Here is a 21,136-nt window from a genome sequence, read left to right on the forward strand (position 1 = left end):
GTTGGACTCTACTTTACAGCTCATCCAGTGGATATCCGCAATGTCTGACCCATTCTCTTATTCGATCAACAGTTTTCGGGAATACATGCATTGTAGTGCCTTCAGATTTAGCATGGGTCTTCGAAGGGCAACCGCTAATCGAAGAGGCAGGCATTGTTGATAAATCTGAAAAGTAAATATCGACATTATTATACAATCTTCAAGAATAAAGATTTGATACAAAAGTAAATGAATCATACAATGATCAATGCAAGGTTTGTTTTGGTCGCAGGAACTATACCAGTTCATTATGTGCGGCTTAGTATTTGCATAAATTGCAGAAATGTATAAATGATGTGACTAAAAACTGAACATGTGACTCATCCCTTGGATGTTCTGTATTGCACGAGAAGGAAACATGCTTACATTATAGACTGGAACCCCGAAGGGTGCAATTCGATGACAATAGACACAGATGAAAATAAATAGATCTATTGATACCATAGCAATGGAAACTCAAGTCAATAGCAATGAGACCAATGAACCTAGCACTATTGTGTACTCAACTTGCAAATAGATAGAAATTTAAAAATCTGCAAAATATGACTAGGATACATGGCCTTACCTTGACCAACAAACAGTTGGATTCAGCAAGCAGAGCAATATGTTGCAGGAGAATAGGTGGGTGGCCACAGGAAGCACACTGATGGGTTTGCTCTAAGCGGTCACAGAAGTTCACGGATAGCACGACGACGAGCAGATTAGCGTAGATCTCAGTGGTTGCCAGGTAACACGTTCAGGAGTTGACTTGCAAAGCACAAAGATGTTCTCATGAGACATATCAAGTGGTTTATAAAGTATTAGAAACAGGGGTGTGTTTGTGAATGAATGGCGTATGTATATCGTGGTCTTAACGGGGCGGCCTGCTTCAACGGGAGGCCTGGCTGGAGACACGGGGTCTGAGGAGGCCATGTGACCGATGGCCCCTTGGCGTGGGACACCTTTTGAAGTGCACATGTAGTTTGGCACCTTGGCCTTTCGCGCCCCTGACAGCCCCCCAAGCCAGCGCGCATCCACCGGCGCGAACCGCCTTTGATACACGGGGGTGGGATGGATGGGCCTGGGGCGTGCAGATAAGGCACAGGAAGACTGCTGAATGGAGACACACTTATGTGGATTGCAGGGGGGCGGCCTGCTTCAAGGGGAGGCCTGGCTGGAGACACGGGGTCTGAGGAGGCCATGTGACCGATGGCCCCTTGGCTTGGGACACCTTTTGAAGTGCACATGTAGTTTGGCACCTTGGCCTTTCGCGCCCCTGACAGCCCCCCATGCCAGCGCGCATCCACCGGCGCGAACCGCCTTTGATACACGGGGGTGGGATGGATGGGCCTGGGGTGTGCAGATAAGGCACAGGAAGACTGCTGAATGGAGACACACTTATGTGGATTGCAGGGGGGCGGCCTGCTTCAAGGGGAGGCCTGGCTGGAGACACAGGGTCTGAGGAGGCCATGTGACCGATGGCCCCTTGGCGTGGGACACCTTTTGAAGTGTACATGTAGTTTGGCACCTTGGCCTTTCGCGCCCCTGACAGCCCCCCATGCCAGGCGCATCCACCAGCGCAAACCGCCTTTATATCAATATATAGTATATCGTCTTTAAATCAATGATAGTATATCGTTGCTTATCAATAACAAATGCCACATGCCGGAGATTCTTGTGAGCACAGACCCACACTTCAACCGGTGTATTATAGTGGTCAAGACCCAAGGCCTGTATAATCCAATGGTAATTGTTAGTATAGACATATGTGTGACTTTTATAGAGACATAACCCAGTGAAAGACTTTGAACAAGTGTTATTTAGTGCATGCATTATCGAGAATATGTTATGTTAGCATAGATAGATAGTGACCACCCTGCTTCACAGCGACCAGACCTTCACCCATTCGGAGCACAGATGTCTGACGTCCATCCTTGAATGGAGACACACTTGATTCATTTAAAAAATCGAAACAACCGTTGTTAAAATATATGTGGTGTTTTATTTTGTATCTTATTTTCATGACACAAAAATACAAGACTTTAAAGATTATACAGGTCAGGTTGCAGCACAGCGAGAGAAAAACCCCTGTACTGACCGCTGTCACTCGGGAACGTTTCTCTTATGGCACGAACGGCACAGGCGGGTAGCACTCTTCGAACGCGGTGTCCAAGCCTCCCGTGGAGCCACCATGTAAAGGAACGATAGGCCACCAGCCTGTAACACCTGTGAAAACGAATGAAACAAACTGTTTTTAAATGACCAAGATAAGTTTAACAAATGTTTGTTGTCAATGACAATTCTTGTAACTAATGGCATTCTGCACGGACAAATGCTATCTAGACAATGCACACTATTGAACGACTTACATGCGTTACAATGATATGTAGATGTAATTTTGGATATAGTAGAAGAACATGAAATAGGAGTGGCATGACAAGCAGAGTAAACTTACTCGTTACTCGGATTACGAGGACGAACAGTTGCGCGAAGTTCGTGCATAAGCACCATCATTATTCTCAACACGGCCCGTGTGAGGCAGGCTGCCCTGAAGTCTGGCAGCTCGGTGATGCATTGCGGTCAAGGCTCGCCTTCCGAAATGTAGGCCAGGCATCCCGAGTTTTCTCGGCAGCAGCAGTTCTCCTCCTCGGTCGGCATTAGCTCGCACCGATTGCATGTGCACCAGGTGGAGACGCCGTCCATTCGACTAGGCCCAGGCTCTTCATCTGTTGATTCGTCCTGCCAACTGCCGTCCGAATCCCCATCGTTTTTGCGTGCTTCCCTTTCCAGTAGTTCCTCCTCAGTATACTCGGGCTCGTACATGTAGGGCATTATTGTAGCCATTGTGTGTTAAACAAACTAAAATAATTTATAGCGGTGTTACTGGTATCTGTTCACACGGGCTACAAGCGGCGAAGGTAGCTGACCAGAGCACTGAAACGAGTCACAGAATACTCAAAGTAACGCAGAGAGAGGAATGGAATCGAAAATCTGCTGCTGTGTGTTGTGAAACGGTCTGTTTATACTTATTGAGGAAAGAGGCGTCCTGCCATTTCCATGGCGACACGTTATTAGCTGAAGCGCAGCGAATGTTGACACGAGACGTGCTTTGGTGTTGGGAAATGGCCGGTACGAGTCTGCTGATGACAGCCTCGGGGGCGGGGGAATTGATTTAGTGCCGCAAAAGGAGGTCAGCCAGGGCGATCGGGGAAAAGATAGGATTATCAGAAAATGGCGGCTCCCTGGTGCTTGTTTTCGCATGCGTTTAATGGACGAAAACTCGGGTAAGGTCCATAGGAAGGTTTTCTAAAATCGAGCCACTTAGGCTTAAAACAACATGGCCGACCCGTAGGGACAATAAAACATTTTACTAGACTATGCCTTTAAGGCACACATGGCATGTACAGCATTGCCAAGCAAGATATCACAGTACAGGGAATCACAAACCTACAGGTTAGGCAAAGACGTTGCACAGCTTTGTTTGAGGAAGCCCCTGCACATCAGAACAGGAGAAAGAAACTGTGGAAACAGACTCATTTGGACATTGGAAGTAAGTGATGCGCCGAGCATTATTTCACCTAGCTTCAAGTTCCGTTTAAGAAAGGATTACAGGGCATGCTGACATATTACCACACATTATGCCCTGAAAGGAAAGAGATAAGAGGAAACTAAAGTAGGGGTTAAAAAAGAGAACATCCCCAAATAAGAAGGTACACTACCATGGCCAACATTCCAGGTCCAGCATTATTTGTTTCACATCCAGGAGAACCCATTATCAGTTGGAAAGACTGGAAGGAAGACTCTTTTTGTAGTTATTTTGGCAGTGTATGGGCCTAATTGCTTCCCAGAACGTAAGGACGCTTTACTGTATCATTGCTTAGGCCATAAAGGGCAGGAAACACTTGAATTGAGCTCACTTAAGATATACACACATTTGTCCTGTGAAAGAGAAAAAGATATTGACACAGTACCATTTTGCCATGAGGGAACCAAAGGAAGGAGAGCCTTTTGAAGAATGTGTTACATAAGTGACAGGCTCAGCACAGAACTGTCAATTTGGGTATTCCCCATAAAGAGAATTTGAGGGATCAGCTAATGATTAAATGTACAAGTGATAAGGTCCAAGTTATGGAAAGACGAGGATCACACACTGGAGCATGCCATAGAAATAGCCAAACAAGTAGCGCACACTATGCACTGCTCCATGCATTAAAGGTGTTGAGTGTGGATGACAGCAAGACAAGTGGAGAAACTCATTTTGTGGGGAAAGGAAAGAATGTTGTCAATTATGGCGGTCCACAGAAAACAGAAATGAAATGGATTGTAGGACTAGAAGTAAGTGACGTGGGAGAGGGAGTGGTATTAAGAAAGAGCCATATAAAAATAGCACCAGTTAAAAGACTCTATACATGTGGCAGCACCCAAAATCTGGCAAATGACAAGCCATACAGTATTTATAGAGTTTAGGTTGTGTGGAAGGAAGGCACATGTAGCAAGTGCTGTAGGATGAGTAACAACCAAAGTAGCCATAATGTTACCGAGTCAGGTGTGAATGAGAAAACTGGTGAAGAGAGTGATGATGAAATGACATATGGTGGAGCTGAAAGAATAAGCGGTAACAGCTGTAAAATTAGAGAAAACAGAAACAAAAATCAAGGTCAACAGGGTAGCGATTTTAATGCTGTTAGAAAGGGGTGCTGGTTATACATTGATTAGTCGGAAAACATGGCGGTCTGATTGCAAATGTACATTACAAGAATCAACTGTCAAAGCCAATGTCCATGGAGAGAAGCCCATTGAGATATTAAGAGAAATGCAAGCCAGGGTAGAGTCCAGGATATCTATCACAAGCTATGAAGGAGATGTGTAGTCATGAGGGGGCCAGCCAGAATTAGAAATCACGTTAGATTCCAATGCAAAGAACTGAGGGGAAAGGAGAGTATTCAAAAAGCAGGCATGACAATAAGTCTGCTTGTAAGAAGGTTGCATTTAGAGTCGGTGATCAAGTTAAAGTCAAAATGCCAAGGAGAGTGAGGAAGGATGAGTCTCTGTATTCCGCCAGAAATAAACTGTTTTGGGAGACTGTGATAGGTATGAAACAAAGAGAAAGTAGTCAAAGTATGACTCAAAGGAGGATTTCAACTATCACCATTGGCACTATTATCCATGTTAAGCAATATCATACAACAACAACAATAATATTGTTTAGAATCAGTCATGTTGTAAATACATGTATTGTTTTTAGGAAGCACTGTAAATAGTTTTTAACAGTTTGATAGCATGTTGCAATGTAGTGAGGAAAGGAGATGTGTTGTATCTTACAAACCGTGGAACATCGGAACCTAGAATGAAGGAGACAAGCTAAAACATGAGGAGAGTGGAAAAGACTGTTAGAATAAGGCTGACTAGGGAGAAGAGTTGTACAGCAGCTGTTTATAGATAGACTCTGAAATAAGCTGCATCAACCTTTCAAGAACTACATTGATTAAAGGGGTTTGTACTACAACATAATAGCAGGTCAGTAGCACAAGGGTGGCCAGCCCACTTGCATACATTAGTGCCGGATTGCGCTTCTGACACTAATGCATGACTGGCTTCCAGCAAACGTGTGGTTACAGGGAGCGTTTTTCACAGAGAAATGCCCTTGCTCTCCTGTCACTCTGAAACGTGAAAGATACTGTCATGCATTATCACCCCCTTGGACCAGTTCAATATAGGCGCAGGCAAATGTCTACGTTTTCTGCGCATTTTAAAGGGCATCCCATTTGTGAATTTGAGATACGTTTTAAATGCGAAGAAATGCCCCTGATTTGCGCGAAGGCACACAGGTGTGAAAAGGGATATTGTGCTTGCATTACGACCACTGGCTTCATACCGGAATAACCAGCCAGCTGCTGCCGCTACCCTCGGGCCATTCACCATATGATGACTGAATGGTGGGAAGCTACATTTACACCAGGCGGTAGATGTGGTGCACACTGTATATCAGCCTGACTGAGTGGGTGTGGTATTAGTGCGTGATCAAGAATCAGTTTCTTGACCTTATTGACCGACCGATTGAGTGGGTCTCATACCAGTATCCGCAGCCTGAAGTGAATTGTCATTACGAGCCTGGTGCACCGAAGGGCTGTGAGCTCTTTGTGCTGTCCACATATATGTACCTCTATGTCAACTCCCCTGAAAACACCAGACCTACCTACCCCTGAAGAATTTCTACAGAATGGAATAAGCATAGAAAGAAATATGTTGGGTTGGGGAATTTGATGCTGTAGTACGCAGCAGTCGATATCACAGTATTGTGTATTGTTTTGAATACATTGAATATTGATTTGTCGCCTTACTGTGAGGATCTCCTGTTTTCCTTATAGTCAACAGAGATTGTATTTTAGAATACTGTTTTAGAGTTGAGTGTTAATTGCTATAATTGGATGAAATAACAGTGGTGTGAATTTGTCTGTTTGTGTATGATTGAGGTTTGTCTGAAATATGCTTTCTGGGAGAGGATGTGAATAGTGTAATGACCAAGACAGATTTATTGTGTCTTGGATGTTTTAGAGGCGCTTCTGTGTCGGCACTATGGATGATTTTTAGATTTATGTGATTAATTCATTGTGATATGTATTTTTCTACAATTTAATAAAAAGTTAATATTTTAACGTGTCCAGTGAAGTAAATCAAATTGTTTTACTTGACTCCTTGTTATATGTGGACACTGTGTAATCCTGTGGTTTGTCCGAGAGAGACAATGATTGTATAAATGTGTGTACTTCTTTAGAGCTCACCACATAGAGAGACCCGTTCTATGGTCTTTTTTGTTTATATAAATATAACGGTGTTCCCCAGGTTAGACTATAGAACAGAGATAGACCTGGTATCCCCCGTCACTCTAGTTTTTTTCCTGATCAGTGATACCCAGGTTGTCTCAGAGATGTTTGAGCATGATGGCATGATTGACTGTGTCAAAAACAGACGATAGATCGAGGAGAATTAGGAAAGAAGGGAGATTAGAGTCAAGATTGGAGAGCAGGGCTTAACAGGTGTTCAGGAGAGCAGTGTCCAGGCTTCTGGCAGATCTGAAGCCAGACTGGTGGTGGTGGAGGCAACCAACAGATTAAGTATGCAGATTAAGCTGGGAGATGGCCAGATTTTCCAAGAGTTTACCCAGGAACATGGGAAAGGAGGAGAAACGAGGAGGAGAGACGGCCTAGGACGGGCCAGAAGTGGTAGAGGAGGAGGAGGAAGAGGTAGAGGAAGTTTGTTTGTTTATTGAATTTCTAAGGTGGGTGATGAGGTTTTTTCTGAAGTGTGGGTAAGGTTTATCGGCTCCCAGCTTGTGAGGCAGGGAGTTCCAAAGTTTAGCAGCCTTTACAGGGAAGCTCTTGCCACCAATCTTTGAAGATTTGAATCTTGGTACCACCAAGCAGTTAGTATTGGCAGCTCTGGTAGGCCTAATGGAAGTTCTTCTTGATAATTTGTCAATTAGGTAGAAAGGGGCAGCATTATGTAAGGATTTGTGTGTCAGGGAGGCGATTTTTAATTGTATTTTGTTATGGGTAGATAGCCATTTATGTTGGCCTCTGATTATGGTCATATGCTCTCTTTTATTAATGCCTAGTGAGGCTCTAAGAGCGTTATTCTGTAGTACTTGTAGTTTATGGATACTGGTTTTGTTAGCGCTACTGTAGAGAGCATTGCAGTAGTCTAATCTGGAGAGAATTAATGCTCTGGCCAGTATAATACATCTATCGTTGGAGAGGAAGGGCTTACCTGCTCTGATAAGCTTGCACGTGTAGGCTGTCGTAGAGGCCAGGGATTTTAGTTGTTTGTTGAAGGACATAGTGGAGTCAAGGTAGAAACCTAGAGTTTTGACCTCCTTTGAGACTATGGTATTGTTGCCATCAATGATGAAAGAGTCGTATTCGTGACCTAGTTTAGTGATGTTGGAGGGGGTACCAAGAATTATCAACTCTGTCTTGTCGTCATTCAGGCATAAACCGTGTGTGGCCATCCATGCCTGAATGATGAGGTAGATTCTATTCACCAATGCCAAGTCCTTGCCATGATCCCCAGAAAGTGGGAGGAGAATCTGTGTATCATCTGCGTAATTAGTGTAGGTGATACCCAGAAGATCCAGATCATCGAACAATGGTTTGGTGAATATGTTGTACAGAGTTGGAGACACGCATGAGCCTTGAGGGACCCCGCATACGATTGGGGTAGGATCAGCTGCCGCTGATGGGTGCGAAAATTCTGATGGTTCTGTCGCTCAGGAATGATTCTATCCACTCGACAGCATCTTTGGAAAAGTGGGCTGCTGAGTCAAGGTGCCTGCAGAGGACCTTATGATCCACCAGATGGAATGCAGCTGAGAGGTCAAGTAGCAGCAGTAGTGCTGTCTTCCCTTTATCTCTCAACTCATCGATTTGTGTTTTTAGATCTATCAATGCAGTTTCCGTCCCATGTAGCGGACGGAATCCTGATTGTCTGACCCCTAGAAGTTTATGCAACTCAAGGTATTTTTGTATCTGTGAATAGGCAACTTTGTCAAAAATTTTAAGTAAAAATGGAACCGTTGTAATGGGCGGTAGTTTGTGGCGATGAGTGGGTCTAACGTTTGCTTCTTCAAAAGTGGGAGAACCCAGGATTGTTTGAGGTTGAATGGGACGGTGCCAGTGTCATATGATGCGTTGATCAGCTTGGAGATGAATGGAGAGAGGTCTCTCGTGACATCTTTTATGATGTGTGCTGGGCAGACATCTCCTTTACAATTAGAAGATTTAAGTGATGGGATGGTTTTTTCGACTTCTAGGATGGAAGTTTTAGTGAAAAGGAATCTGTTGTTTTGATCAAAGGTTTTATTTTCCAGTGGGATAGAGTTAGATGGCAGTGGTAGATTCAGAGCGTCTTTCTTATTTTTTATTTTGATTTGTAGGGTGTTTATTTTATTAGTTAGGGCTTGTTGGATCTCTGAGCACCAGGTCTTATTTTTGTTACAGATATCGGGAGTGGAAATAGGGGACTCTAGTTCTCTTAGTGTTGTAAATAGTTCTTTCATACTGGAGTTGGAGTTGTCAATACGTTCATTGTATGAGTTTAGTTTTGCCATACAAATTTCATTTTTGTAGTGTAATGCAGTGGAGGATAGCTTGTTTTTATTCTCGCTAGAAGGGCAGAGCCGCCAGGCGGTTTCACATTTTCTTTTTAGTAGTCACAAGTCCTTTAGTTGTGGAGTGCACCACTTGTTAAGGTGTGCTTTTGCTTGGTCTCAGTTTGAGAGGGGCAACTTTGTCCAGTGTGGAGAGCATAATCTTATTATATTCCTGCACCAAAGTGCTTGGGTCAAGATTATCTGATACAGAATTTAGGGTAGGTAGAATATTAGGAATCACACTGTCCACTGTAATATTCTTTTTTATTCTGGTTAGACAGGGTAGCGCTACTTGAGGAGTTATGATTGTAGGTCTTGTGGTAGATAGAGTCATGGACACGAGGGAATGGTCAGTCCATGATAAGGGGGAAATAGAGCTAATGGTAGATGTGCAATTGTAGTCAGCTACCCAGTCCAAAGTTCTGCCCTTGATATGGGTAGGTTTGTTTACATTTTGCTTAATTCCTAATGCATTGAGGGAGTTGGCAATTTGTAATGCCTGTTTATGCAGGGGATCGTTAAAGCCTAAGTTAAAGTCGCCAAGCAGCAATACTTGGGAAGTAGGTTTAAGATTACTGGCAAGTATGTTATGCAGGTTCTCCTCAAATGTTCCAATGGGCCCAGGAGGTCTGTATATTACATGCATGGTAAGAGATTTGGAGTTATTTAATGGGAGTTTGATGGAGAGGAGTTCACAGGATTGCAGAGTTTGGGGAGAGGCTATTCTCATGGATAAGTTCTCTCTGGATATGATGGCTATTCCGCCGCCTCGGGTTCCATCTCTGTCTTGTCTGGAGATGGTGTATCCCTCCGGGATGGCTAGCATAAGTGCAAGTCCTGCAGCAACGTGTATTTTTTTTTTTTTTTTTTTTTTTTTTTGTAACTAGAGGGAAAGCCCTTGGAGTGTCAGAGCAGAGGGCTGTAGAGAACAAGATACACAAGTGGGTTTGCTCTGACAACTGGATTTGGGGGGGGTACTCTTTTTTTATTTTTTTATATAGTACCCATTAGGTTATTTAGTCATGACACACGTGTTCAATCATGTGTAATAAAAGTGAAATCTAAACACAAATAGACTTACAGATTGACATCTTCATATAAAGTAAAGGTGCATTTATTCATTTTACATTTCAACATAAATATTTGGTTTTTTATCTTTGCATTTAAATTTTTAAATTCAAAAAAGTTTTTTTGACAAACATAACTCAATTGTGATGCCTAGGAGTTAGAGTCGTGACCACCACTTATTGGTGACAAGTGACAAACAAGTTTAACTTAAGTAAACATATTCCAACCAATGTTCAAAACAGTGTAAAGAGCTATTGGTTTTCAATTTAAATGCAAAGATAAAAAACCAAATATTTATGTTGAAATGTAAAATGAATAAATGCACCTTTACTTTATATGAAGATGTCAATCTGTAAGTCTATTTGTGTTTAGATTTCACTTTTATTACACATGATTGAACACGTGTGTCATGACTAAATAACCTAATGGGTACTATATAAAAAAATAAAAAAAGAGTACCCCCCCCAAATCCAGTTGTCAGAGCAAACCCACTTGTGTATCCTGCAGCAACGTGTAGCCAGGATTCTGTAGTGGCTAGGAAGTCCAGGCTATTTTCAATAATTAAGTCGGCAATGTCAATAGCATGAGCCAGCAGAGACCTTGCATTAAGGAGAGCTCCTTTGAGGGGCTGGTTGTCTGTTTTGACTGCAGTTGAACGTGCAGTAGGGAGTATTATTTGTGAAATGAGAATCCAAGTCCATGCAGAGGGCTTGGGAGGGGAACAGGAAAGGTAGAGACTGCAGCAGGATTGGTCAGCTCCTTGAAGATTTTGAAAAGTTCGGCTGCATTGTTAGATGCCGGAAGAGACGTGGGCATGGATGTAGGCTCTCTTCTTGGAGAGGTCAGCGAATAATGCCTTTGGAGCAGACAGCAGGCCAGTTTGTCAGGGGGTGCGCCTAAAGCCCTCCACTTCCTCCCCACCACCCTACACATGCATTTAAGAGTGGCGAGGTCGGAATCGTACCAAGAGTTACACTTGGATTTGGGCTCCAAGTGGATCTTCATGACGGGGTCAAGGAAAGCCTCAATTGACACACGCCTCATGGGTCGGATGACAGAGAAGGTAGGTGACAGTGCTGGAGTCGGCTTGGTCTGAGGGGTAGAGAGAGCGAGGTGAGGGGAAAGGAGAAAGTGAACACTCCAAGAGAGAGAAGTGGTGAGAGGGTTAGTGAGGGGGAGGTCTGAGGAGATCAGAACATCCAAGGTGTGCCCTGCAGAGTGAGTTGGACGAGAAGTAAGAATAGAGTGAGAGAGTCGCAGAGGTTGCAAAAGAGTCCCGAAGAAGGGCTGGCATCATCCAGGTGGATGTTCAGGTCTCCAGAGGAAGTTGAGAAGAAGAGGCAAGTAAGGAGGAGGAGAGGCCGTCCACTCAGAGAGGAAGTGAGGGATAGGCCAGGAGAGATAGAGAGCTAGTTGAGAGTAGCGATGTGGAACAAGTTGCCACATTTGAAGGACTTCCAGGAGGGGTACAGTCCAGATGTATGTCCTGCGGAAGTGTTGGAGGTGACCTAGGATGGGCAGAGGAGGAAGGAAGAGAAGGCAGGGTAGTCAGCAGAGGAGCCTGAAAGGGGTAAGAAGGGATAGCAGGACAGGAAGCATCTATCAAAAAGGAGGAGATTGGCCTGCGGGCCCCCGGACCAAGATGGTGCCATTTAGGTATACATTAATGATGGTCTTAGAGGAGTGGAAGGGGGCCAAGAGGGCCTCCCAATGGGTGCCACCATTAATGGGAGAAGAGGAAAAACGCAAGAGAACAGATATCATATGGGGGTTCATAGACCTGCAGAGGGAACGACAAAGAGTATGTCGGTAAGGGTCTGTCTGGAGAAGACACTGGTGAAGGAATCAGCGATAGGGAGGCCAGGGCTGGAGAACAGGATGTCCCTTTTGAGCTTCTTCTTGCCAGACGTAGTGGGTGGGATAGGATAGTTGATAGAAAAGCAGTTAGAGAAGATAGGTGAGACAGAGAGCACCATAGGGGTGCAGGAAGGAAAGAGGAGGGAGACCAAAAAGAGACAGGGGTTGGTGGCCTGGGGGTGGGGGGTAGATAGTAGGTAGGCACAAGGGGGTGACAAAAGAGGGAGGAAAGCACAAGAGCAAGAACAACGACCTAAAAATCAGAAGCAATACAGAACCAACAACGCAGCACAGAGTGCAGCAGGGAACCTACAAGTAGAGAATACAAATTCAATACGGAACCAGAGACAAAGCACAGAGCACAACAGGGAAATTTGAAGTAAGACAAGATTTAATACAGAACCAAAAACAAGGCACAGAGCACAACAGGGAACCTATAAGTAAGTAAGCAGATGTAATACAGAGCCAAAAGCAAAACACAGAGCTAACAGGAACCTGGAAGTGAAAAATGTAGGAAATGCAATGTATTGTCACAGACCGCTGAGAACAACACAAAAATAAAAACTAGAGGGATCAACACAAAGTTAATACCATCAACAAGGCACAGAGCACAACTGGAGCCTAGAGGAAGGAATGCAGTCGAGCAAAATCAATGTCAAAAACAGATCACAAAAGATCAGGAAGGGAGCAGATAATATACAGAAGAAAGGGAACACAGAGGGGGGGCGGAACAGGATGAGGGGACCTATGATATGAGGGAGAAGACACGGCTAGAGAAGGTAGGGAGCGTACACGAGAATTGCCAGGGAGCGCACACAGACAAGCAGGATGCGATGACCTACGATGGGAGGGAGTGTACACGGCTAGAGAAGCAAGGGAGCGCAGGTGACCAGTTGGGAGGGAGCACATGTACACAAGCAGGATGCAGGGACCTACGATACGAGGGAGCGCACGTGGCTAGAGAGGCAAGGGAGCGCACAGGGCCGGAAGTTGAGAGGGAGCACACGTGGCCTAAGTTGTGAGGGAGAGAATGTAAGAGGGGGGAGACGCAAGCATGTGGGGGATGCGAGGGTCATTTGCGTGGAGAGAACGCATATGCAAGAGTACGAAGGGCCACAAGGTCGGGGGGGTTGCATGGAAATTAGCAAAGCAAACTCTCCATGCACCTTCTTACCTTGCAGCCGCAGACAGGAGGGTGAGGTTATCCGCGCTCACAATCTGCGCCGCTACCCCATCGCCTACAAACATAAATTCTGAATCTATTAAGTAAACTAGAAATTGCAGTTTACATTTAAAATTCCCCCTTTTCAGTGCCACAGGTAGATTTCATACGGTCGGATTACTGAAAAATCACACAACGCAAATGCATTTTTTACACGCAGAAACAGTGTTTGCACATTTTCATGGCACTAATGTGTTTGTGCAAACAGTGTTTGCCCTTGTGCAAACATGGATTCACAGCCTGCGATTTTACAGCAATCTGGCCACACACCTATATCCCAATTTCTGTTAAATCGTTTCAGCGTATCTATATTAGATTGATAGGGATGGGCATGCCTCTACCAATGTTTTTGTGGATGTTAACCTGCGGATGAATTAATTTATTTATGGTTCTATTAAAGTGCTAACAGATGTCACTGCATGGCCACTTTAGACCACTACAGCTTGTTTCGTCTAGGTAAAAAGGTTTTAATAATCACTAAGCAGACAGTTGTGATGCAGATGTGTCATAATGGCTTTCTTTGTTTGTAACACTTCTCCCAGTGACTACTGCGAAGGCATCAGAAAGTAGACACAGACAACTGAGTAAAGTTTGGGCTACAAACATTTATTAAAATCACAAGAAGGTTGAGAAAAGGACCAACATGCCCTATGCAAAAAGGGGTTCCTTTCTCCAAGCTTTCAAGTCTCTCATTGTTTCCAAAATAACAGGATACTTCCCAGCTTTTCAGGTTTCTCTGCCTTTCACCAAAATCACAAAGTGTTGTTCTTTAAGTTCAAAATACACAAGCTTTCCTTGACATTCAATCACAAATTTATAGATGAGTTAAGTGTCTTTCTTTAGTTGGATGTACTCGGTCTAGGCGCAGTTGTCAGAACACACGGTCCACCCCTTATAGGACACACAACCGACAAACCTTATTTGCTTCTTTTCCACAGTAACACTGACACTGCTTCTGCGTAACAGTGGTATTGGACTTATACTCATGCAGCGTTTTCAATACTTGTTTTGCCACCATTCACTTGTTAGATTATCAAATCTTCTCATAGTTGCGAAAAACCTGAATGTGTCTCACCCACTAGTCACCGGGGATCTGTTATCCAGGTGGACAGGACACAACCATCGTTTAGATCCAGTTCCTGGGGGTGGACCAGTGTGGGATGATCACCTGGGGGAGGGGTCTTCGGGAAATGGGAGTGGGATACCAGATGACGAGATGTAGTATCCCCTTCCCTGTAACACCTTTACCCCATCCTACCAAGTAGGATACTTAGGAACTAAGCCCCCCCCTTCTATAACACAAAAACTTTCTCACGGATAACTCACTAAGAGAAAACGGACTAACACCCGAGACGTGTACCTGACATGTCCCAATACAATGGTCAGGCAGGGTCAGGCAATTACTGACCATCACACACCCACCTGACTTACATTTCACTTCCCCACACGGATAAAGGATGGAGCATGAGAGCACACTCTGACCAAGGCAACACACACACGAAGAAGCAACAGTTCCAAGATGGCAGTTTTACACAAGGAGAAAGACAACAAAACAGAAGGGGATTGCAAGGAGAGAAGTGCCTTTGGCCTTTTCGATGAGGAACAGTTACTTTCACAAACCCTCGAGAATAGAAAGCCTAAGACCAGGAAACCAGGCTGAAGAATCCTGTATTGTGTGTCTGAGGTACCCGGGGCCCTCCCGCATCAATAATCAAGGCGGGGAGAATCACCTGCTGCCGTGGTACTGTCCTTGGCTCCTACCAAAAAGCAGTGCCAGTGAAATCAACACAGCCGGTGAGTTTGGAAGACTGATACCAGACCGGTCTGTGCTGAAGCCAAGGTTGCAAGCATCAACATTGGGCCTCATTACGAGTCAGGCGTTAAGGGTTTTACGGCGCCGTAAACGGCGCCGACCCTTAACGCCTGATTACAAGGTCCCTTTGCGGGATGGTGATTTTAACGCCTGCTTTTTGCAGGCGTTAAAAACCATGCCGCAAAGGGACCTTGGTGCTAAGTACGGTGCCGCAATTTGCGGCACCGTACTTAGCGCCTTCCCCATTCCCATTATGCCCTATGGGGCAAAAATGGCAATGGGGAAGGGCCATGGCGGAAGGGGGTTTTACCACTCCGCCAACCTCGGAATGGGGTGGTAATTCCCCATTCCGCCATGGCGGAGTCTGAGAGTTACCGGTATGGACCATGGTGCTATTAGCACCATGGTCCATCTGCCAGGGTCGTAATGAGGCCCATTGTATGGTGAGTGCTGAAGTGGAAAGTCTGTTAAAATGCATGCGATAACCAACGCAAGTGAAGTTTAACAACAGATGAGTGATTGAACTTTGAAACCAAGATAGGATACCTTTGACAGAGTGGTCTGGCACCGCGTGCGTGCTCATTCAAAGGTCTCTGTAAGGTATCCAACTAAGAGTGGATAAAGGTGAAAGAGTGGCAAAAAACTGTGCATCGAAGTGGTCCTGCGACGGATCAAGCATAATCCTGTGCACAATCGAAAGTCTTTGATGTTGACACTACCAAACGAGTTGATCACAAAATAGTGAGCCCAAATGAGGGAGATCAATTGAACAAGTTAATGACAAAGTGAATTAAGTTGGTCTGAGCCCGAATAAGGGAGATCAATTGAAAGCTTGTGGGATACAAATAAGTTTTGTGTTAAATAGAATTAAATTGGTCCAAGCCCGGCGGAGGGAGACTGATTGAACATTGGGTTAAACTGGATCTGGGCCCAGCTGAGGGGGATCCGAGGTGAATAGTGAATCAACCAAGAAATTGGACACATGAAAATGCTACAAAGTTTGTATTAAAGGGGATCTGAACCTGGCTCAGGGGGATCCGAGGATAATAGTGAATCACCTGAGAAGTTGAGTATGTGTGAAATTCCGAAGGCAAAATAACGTATTGTTTGTTTGTCGCATCAGGCCCTCTGAAAGAAAAGACTTTGAAAGGCAAAAAGACTTGGGCACGGAAGGCCCTGATGCTAAACTTTGAACTGCACCCTCATGCCAGAGAAGACAGAGACTCTGCTAAACTTGAGTGTACCGCCTTGTCCCATGCTGAAAATGTGGGCAAGTGAGGCCAACGGCCAGAACATCCTAACATAATTTCTTGAACACTTCTTTCTTTTTACATAGCATTATTTCCCACACCATTTGTGTTTAGATTAAGGATTGCCAATCGTTTTTTTAGTATAGGCCCTTTTATTTTGACAAGACATCACTAGGACTGTGCCATTATTATTTGATGGTCGTAGCTTGCTCCCATCTTTAGATTTAGGATTAGATAGGTGTTCTTCAAACCCTTTCATTTGAAGTTAAATAAACACCCTTGAGCTGTGGTCCCTTGTGTCTGTCTTGCTGTTGATACCATGCCTTTCCTTACATAGCTTTGCCACTGCTTCAGCCTCCAACCTGTACAGTTCCTCTTTTCCTTATGGCTCTTACCAATGCTTGTTTTGCTCGGATTATACAGTTCACAGTTCTTTATATTCTTTAGGTTACATACTTCACAGTTCCTTTGTATCAGGGAACCTTATCCACTGCTTTCAAACCAAATGGCATTCAATAATGTTTAGATTCTTTTGTTTTGGTATTCAAAACTTCAAATCAATCACATTAAATAAAGCAACCTCAAATTCCCAGTTTACTCCCCTGCTCGGAATTTAAAGCCTGTTCATGTGCTTATTCACACTTTCAAAGTGCACTGCTTTTCTGGCCCTTCCTTGGCCTTGTCAGTTTCATTACAGTTCAGTATTCACAAATTGTTAAGTTCATTTCTTTCAGCCATCAGAGTATCATAGTTATGAGTCATCTGTATTTTAAGTTGGAATGGCATTCCAATAGCTTACACTGTTGTTCGCTTACTCACGAACGATCAGACCTGCATACACCACTTGGCTCGCAACACACCATCCTGGAGTCATTCGGCCTGCTTTGAATCACTGGGTACGCTGTCTCTGTGTGCTGTTGTCTACTTCGGCAGGCTCTCTGTGGCTGGTGCTGCTCCAGGCTCGGCATGCCTCTCCTCCAGGGTCTCTGCCTCAGGTTTACCGGAGAAGGAGTCCTCCTGACTCCAGGAGGTCGGCAGGCCAACCCTGCTACTGGAGACTTTCCGAATACATCTGCCACAATTCGCTTATGCTGCAACGACTCTGCAGCTCCTTGGCGCTTAGGACACGCGTCTCTGTGCCTTCACCTCTGGCTTCTCCTTCTGTAAGCGTGCCACAGGCAATCTCATTGACCTCACCTGAGCGGGGCATTTATACCCCCCCTTTTGCCTCAGGTGCATGCAATATTCTTCAATTGCATAACAGTCTTGGTACTCGGCATCCTTCTTCCTCGTCCCAGTACCAGAGTGACGTTTCTGTATGTCTGAGTCAATAAAGGAAGGATGTATGTTTCAATGTTGTCTCTTCCTCATCTCAATACCATGTTGGTGTGTATTGGGAGATGGTTTTCTGGCAAAATAGGGAAGGGATTGGTAATAACCTATAAAAGCCTGTGGGACCTTTGACCCCTTATAAAAGGGAAATAGGGGATACTGTGTCTCACGCAATGGTGCCTCATCCCCACTCCCCAAGTTTTCTTCACCCAGTTGATCCTCCCTTGCATATCCACCCCAGGATCAGGATCCAAAAAAGTGACAACCTTTCCCTAGCAACCTTGGGGGAGGATATATTGAGGAGAGAAGTGAGGATGCCCTCAGATTCCTCACACTACATGTACAATAATTTGTTACAGACAACAGAGTGTGAGTATTCCACTGTCTAATTGATTTCTAGGATGTATGTGTGCTTATTCACTGACCGCATAACTTTCACCGCTTTTCTATTAAGGTCACATTTACTGGTACTCCATCATAAAAAATGTAGCTTCTCTGAAGTCTCTTGAGCCAGTAAACATTTGAAGGTTCCTATGTCCATCAGGACATCAGTATATTGTTTATTTATTTATTAATACAAATCACAGGGAAAGCAATGCATTTTTGGCACAAAAACGAGTACAGAATTCACCATTGATAACAGAGAAGAGGGTATAGGTCCTTTACAAACTGGTGAGAGAATTTGACTTGAAGACCATGTGTTACAGGAGAATGTGGAAACAAAAAGCAGGCATGAGGAGGGGACAGAATGACATAGGAATGGGATGGTGGAGAAAGTGCTGAATTAAGGATGGAGGGATGACGGAAAAGTGCTGTAGGATTGTCCAGGAAGGGTAGGGAGAGAAGAAAACAGAATTATGCAGTAGTGTAGAGTGCTAGGAAACAGGTTCTTCAGTAAGAAGGAGATATTTGAGGTTGGATATAATAGTGGTACAGTTGTAGTAGTATGGAGAGGAAGAACATTCCAGTGTAGGGCAGTGAGGAGAGAGGGATAGAAAGAGAGAGAGAGAGATAGAGAGAGAAAGAGAGAGAGAGTAAGAGAGAGAGTGAGAGAGAGAGAGGAAAGTAGAGGGAGCACAGGGGGCTTGAGTGGTTGCAAGGAGGTGAGTTGAGGATGATCTTAACAAGTGAGGAGGAGAGTAAGGAGTATGATGAGCATATTGGTACTGTGGGAAGAGTCCATGGATAGTTTTGAAGATGATGAGAAGATCTTTATACTTAGCTCTTTATTTCATTGATAGCCAGCTAATCTGATGACGGGAAGAGCGAAAAAGGTTGAAAAGTGGTGGATCCCAAAGTTGAGGACTTTGTCCAGACGTTAAAAAGCATAGTTGGGAAGGCCATAGAGGATACTGGCACAGTAGTCAGATCTAGAAAGGACTATGGAAGAGCATAGCTGGTTAGCAGAATTGAAAGGAAGAAGATGACAGATTTATCTGATATTGAGAAAGTGGAGTCTGGCAGCAGTGGCAGATTTGGAAATGAAGAGTAAGAAGTTGTGTGATAGGTCGTAGATGACACCAAGGCTACGAGTGGAAGCAGATTAAGGAAGGTAGCCGTGAGAGAAAAGAAGAAGAGGAGTAGAGGAAGAGATAGCCCGTTTGGCTTGGAAGTGAAGAACTTCAGTCTTAGTGGAGTTGAGCATGAGCGAGTGAGATGCTATCCAATATTTGATGGCAGAAAGACAGTTTGACATTTTTGACAACAGCTTGTCGGATTAAGAATGGTAGGAGAAGAAGATCTGAGTGTTGTCAGCGACCAGTTGATAGAACAAGCCGTAAGAGGAGATATGGATGCCAAGAGTTGAAATAAAGAAAGTGAAGAGAAGTGGACCAAGGCCAGACCCTTTGGGGATTCTAACAGTAAGGGGGTAAGTGAGGAGGCAAGGCTGTTTTCCAGGACAAGTGTCTGGGGCCAACATATGAAGCATTCTAGGTGAGGGCCTTATCTCTGATGCCAAGGAGAGATAATGTAGAGAGAAGGTCAGAACGGTCGACAGTATCGAAGACAGCACAGAGGCCGAGAATAATAATAATAGAGGAAAGGTTTGCATGTCGAGAGTAACAGATGAAATTGCTGGCATTGAGGAGAGATGTCTGGGTAGAATGCAGAGGTCGGAAGCCAGATTGAAGAAAGTCCCAGAGGTTGTGAATATCAAGGAACTCAGTGAGTCATTGAATACTACTCACGCTAGGATTTTGGATTACTGTGGTAGAAGTGAGACAGGGTGAAAGGTGGCCAGACAGTTAGGATCTAGAGCAAGTTTCTTAAGGAGAGGGATGCCAGTATCTATTTTATAGGATGAGGGAAAAGAAGTATTGTCAAGAGAGGAGTTGAAGAGGTAAGTAAGATGTGGAGCAACACTGGGAGCTATGTGCTTCACAATGTGCTGGGACAGTCGGGGTACAAGAAGGGTTAGCCTTGACCAGTAGGACAATAACTCATCGGGGTTAATGGGGGGAAATGAAGGCATAGCAACGGGAGAAGAGGGTAGGAGTGGTGAGAGTGCATCAGGAGGGGATAGAAGAATATCAGTGAGGGTATTGTGAATGGTAGAGATTTTAGACGCAAAGTAGAGAGCAAGATCATTTGCAGGAAGAGTTAGAGGTGATGGAGTTGGGGTTAGGAGGTGAGAATTGAATTCATAGATTTTTGTAGGCACTTAGGTTGGGAGGTTTGAGAAGAAATGAAAGAGATAGAAGTCACGTTTAGCTGAGTCAAGAGTAGAGGAATATGTGTTTTTGTTTTTTTATTATTGCGGTTTGGTTAAAAGTTAACCTTTCACAACTTACAAGAAACAGCAAAGCACACTTACATAACTGGATATATACATACCTTAACCTTACATACAAGATATTGTTTCTAAAATGTAAACTATCCTACACTCAAGTAAATATAAGTTCTTATGAATCTAAAACCTCTGAAGCAAATTTCCAAAAGTATAAAGCACTTTTGAAGTGCAGGACCAATTAAAAACTGGTGTTGCAACGTTTCTGACAAAGAATCTCCCACACAAAATCTACAGTTAGGGTTAGGTTAGGGACCTTCCAGAGACATAAACGCTCCAACTATTTTTCATCGACAGCTGCAGAGACACTAAAAAACATTCCAGAGCTGTTCAAGCTGTTCAGCAAGACAGGTGTGTTTCTCGTCTCCCTAGTGGCTCCTGGTGGTCAGGCTGCTGTGAATGCCAAATGCTTCAAGTGACTCGCTATGAACTGCTCCAAATGCCTAACCATAAAAAGCATGGGCTCAATGCCATCAAGGAGGAAATGAGAGTGATTTGATTGATGACTCTCCAAAATCGGTACATACTCAACCTCCTTACTGCCATGGAGGGAGTGGTGTGCCAGAGGATTGGCAGCTCTTGCTGCACCTACCTTCCTCCTAATGATCTAGATAATGACGGTTTAACCCATGCCATTGGA

At 44.3% G+C, this 21,136-nt stretch overlaps 1 protein-coding gene across 7 annotated transcripts in view; it reads right to left on the reverse strand.

The window, feature by feature from the left end:
* DNASE2B (deoxyribonuclease 2 beta) overlaps window positions 1-21,136 on the reverse strand; it is a 534,491-nt gene that overhangs the window by 56,950 nt on the left and 456,405 nt on the right. Inside the window, exon 7 of one of the 7 annotated variants that reach the window (XM_069641600.1) lies at window positions 13,266-13,329. The exons of the other annotated variants lie outside the window; for them this stretch is intronic. Within the exon in view, the coding sequence (XP_069497701.1) occupies window positions 13,266-13,329 (64 nt within the window). The remainder of the gene's footprint in view (window positions 1-13,265; window positions 13,330-21,136) is intronic. 7 annotated transcript variants of the gene reach the window in all.

This window comes from Ambystoma mexicanum, chromosome 1q (genome assembly GCF_040938575.1).
Source record: "Ambystoma mexicanum isolate Mex_15411 chromosome 1q, UKY_AmexF1_1, whole genome shotgun sequence".
In the NCBI taxonomy this organism is placed as follows: domain Eukaryota; kingdom Metazoa; phylum Chordata; class Amphibia; order Caudata; family Ambystomatidae; genus Ambystoma; species Ambystoma mexicanum.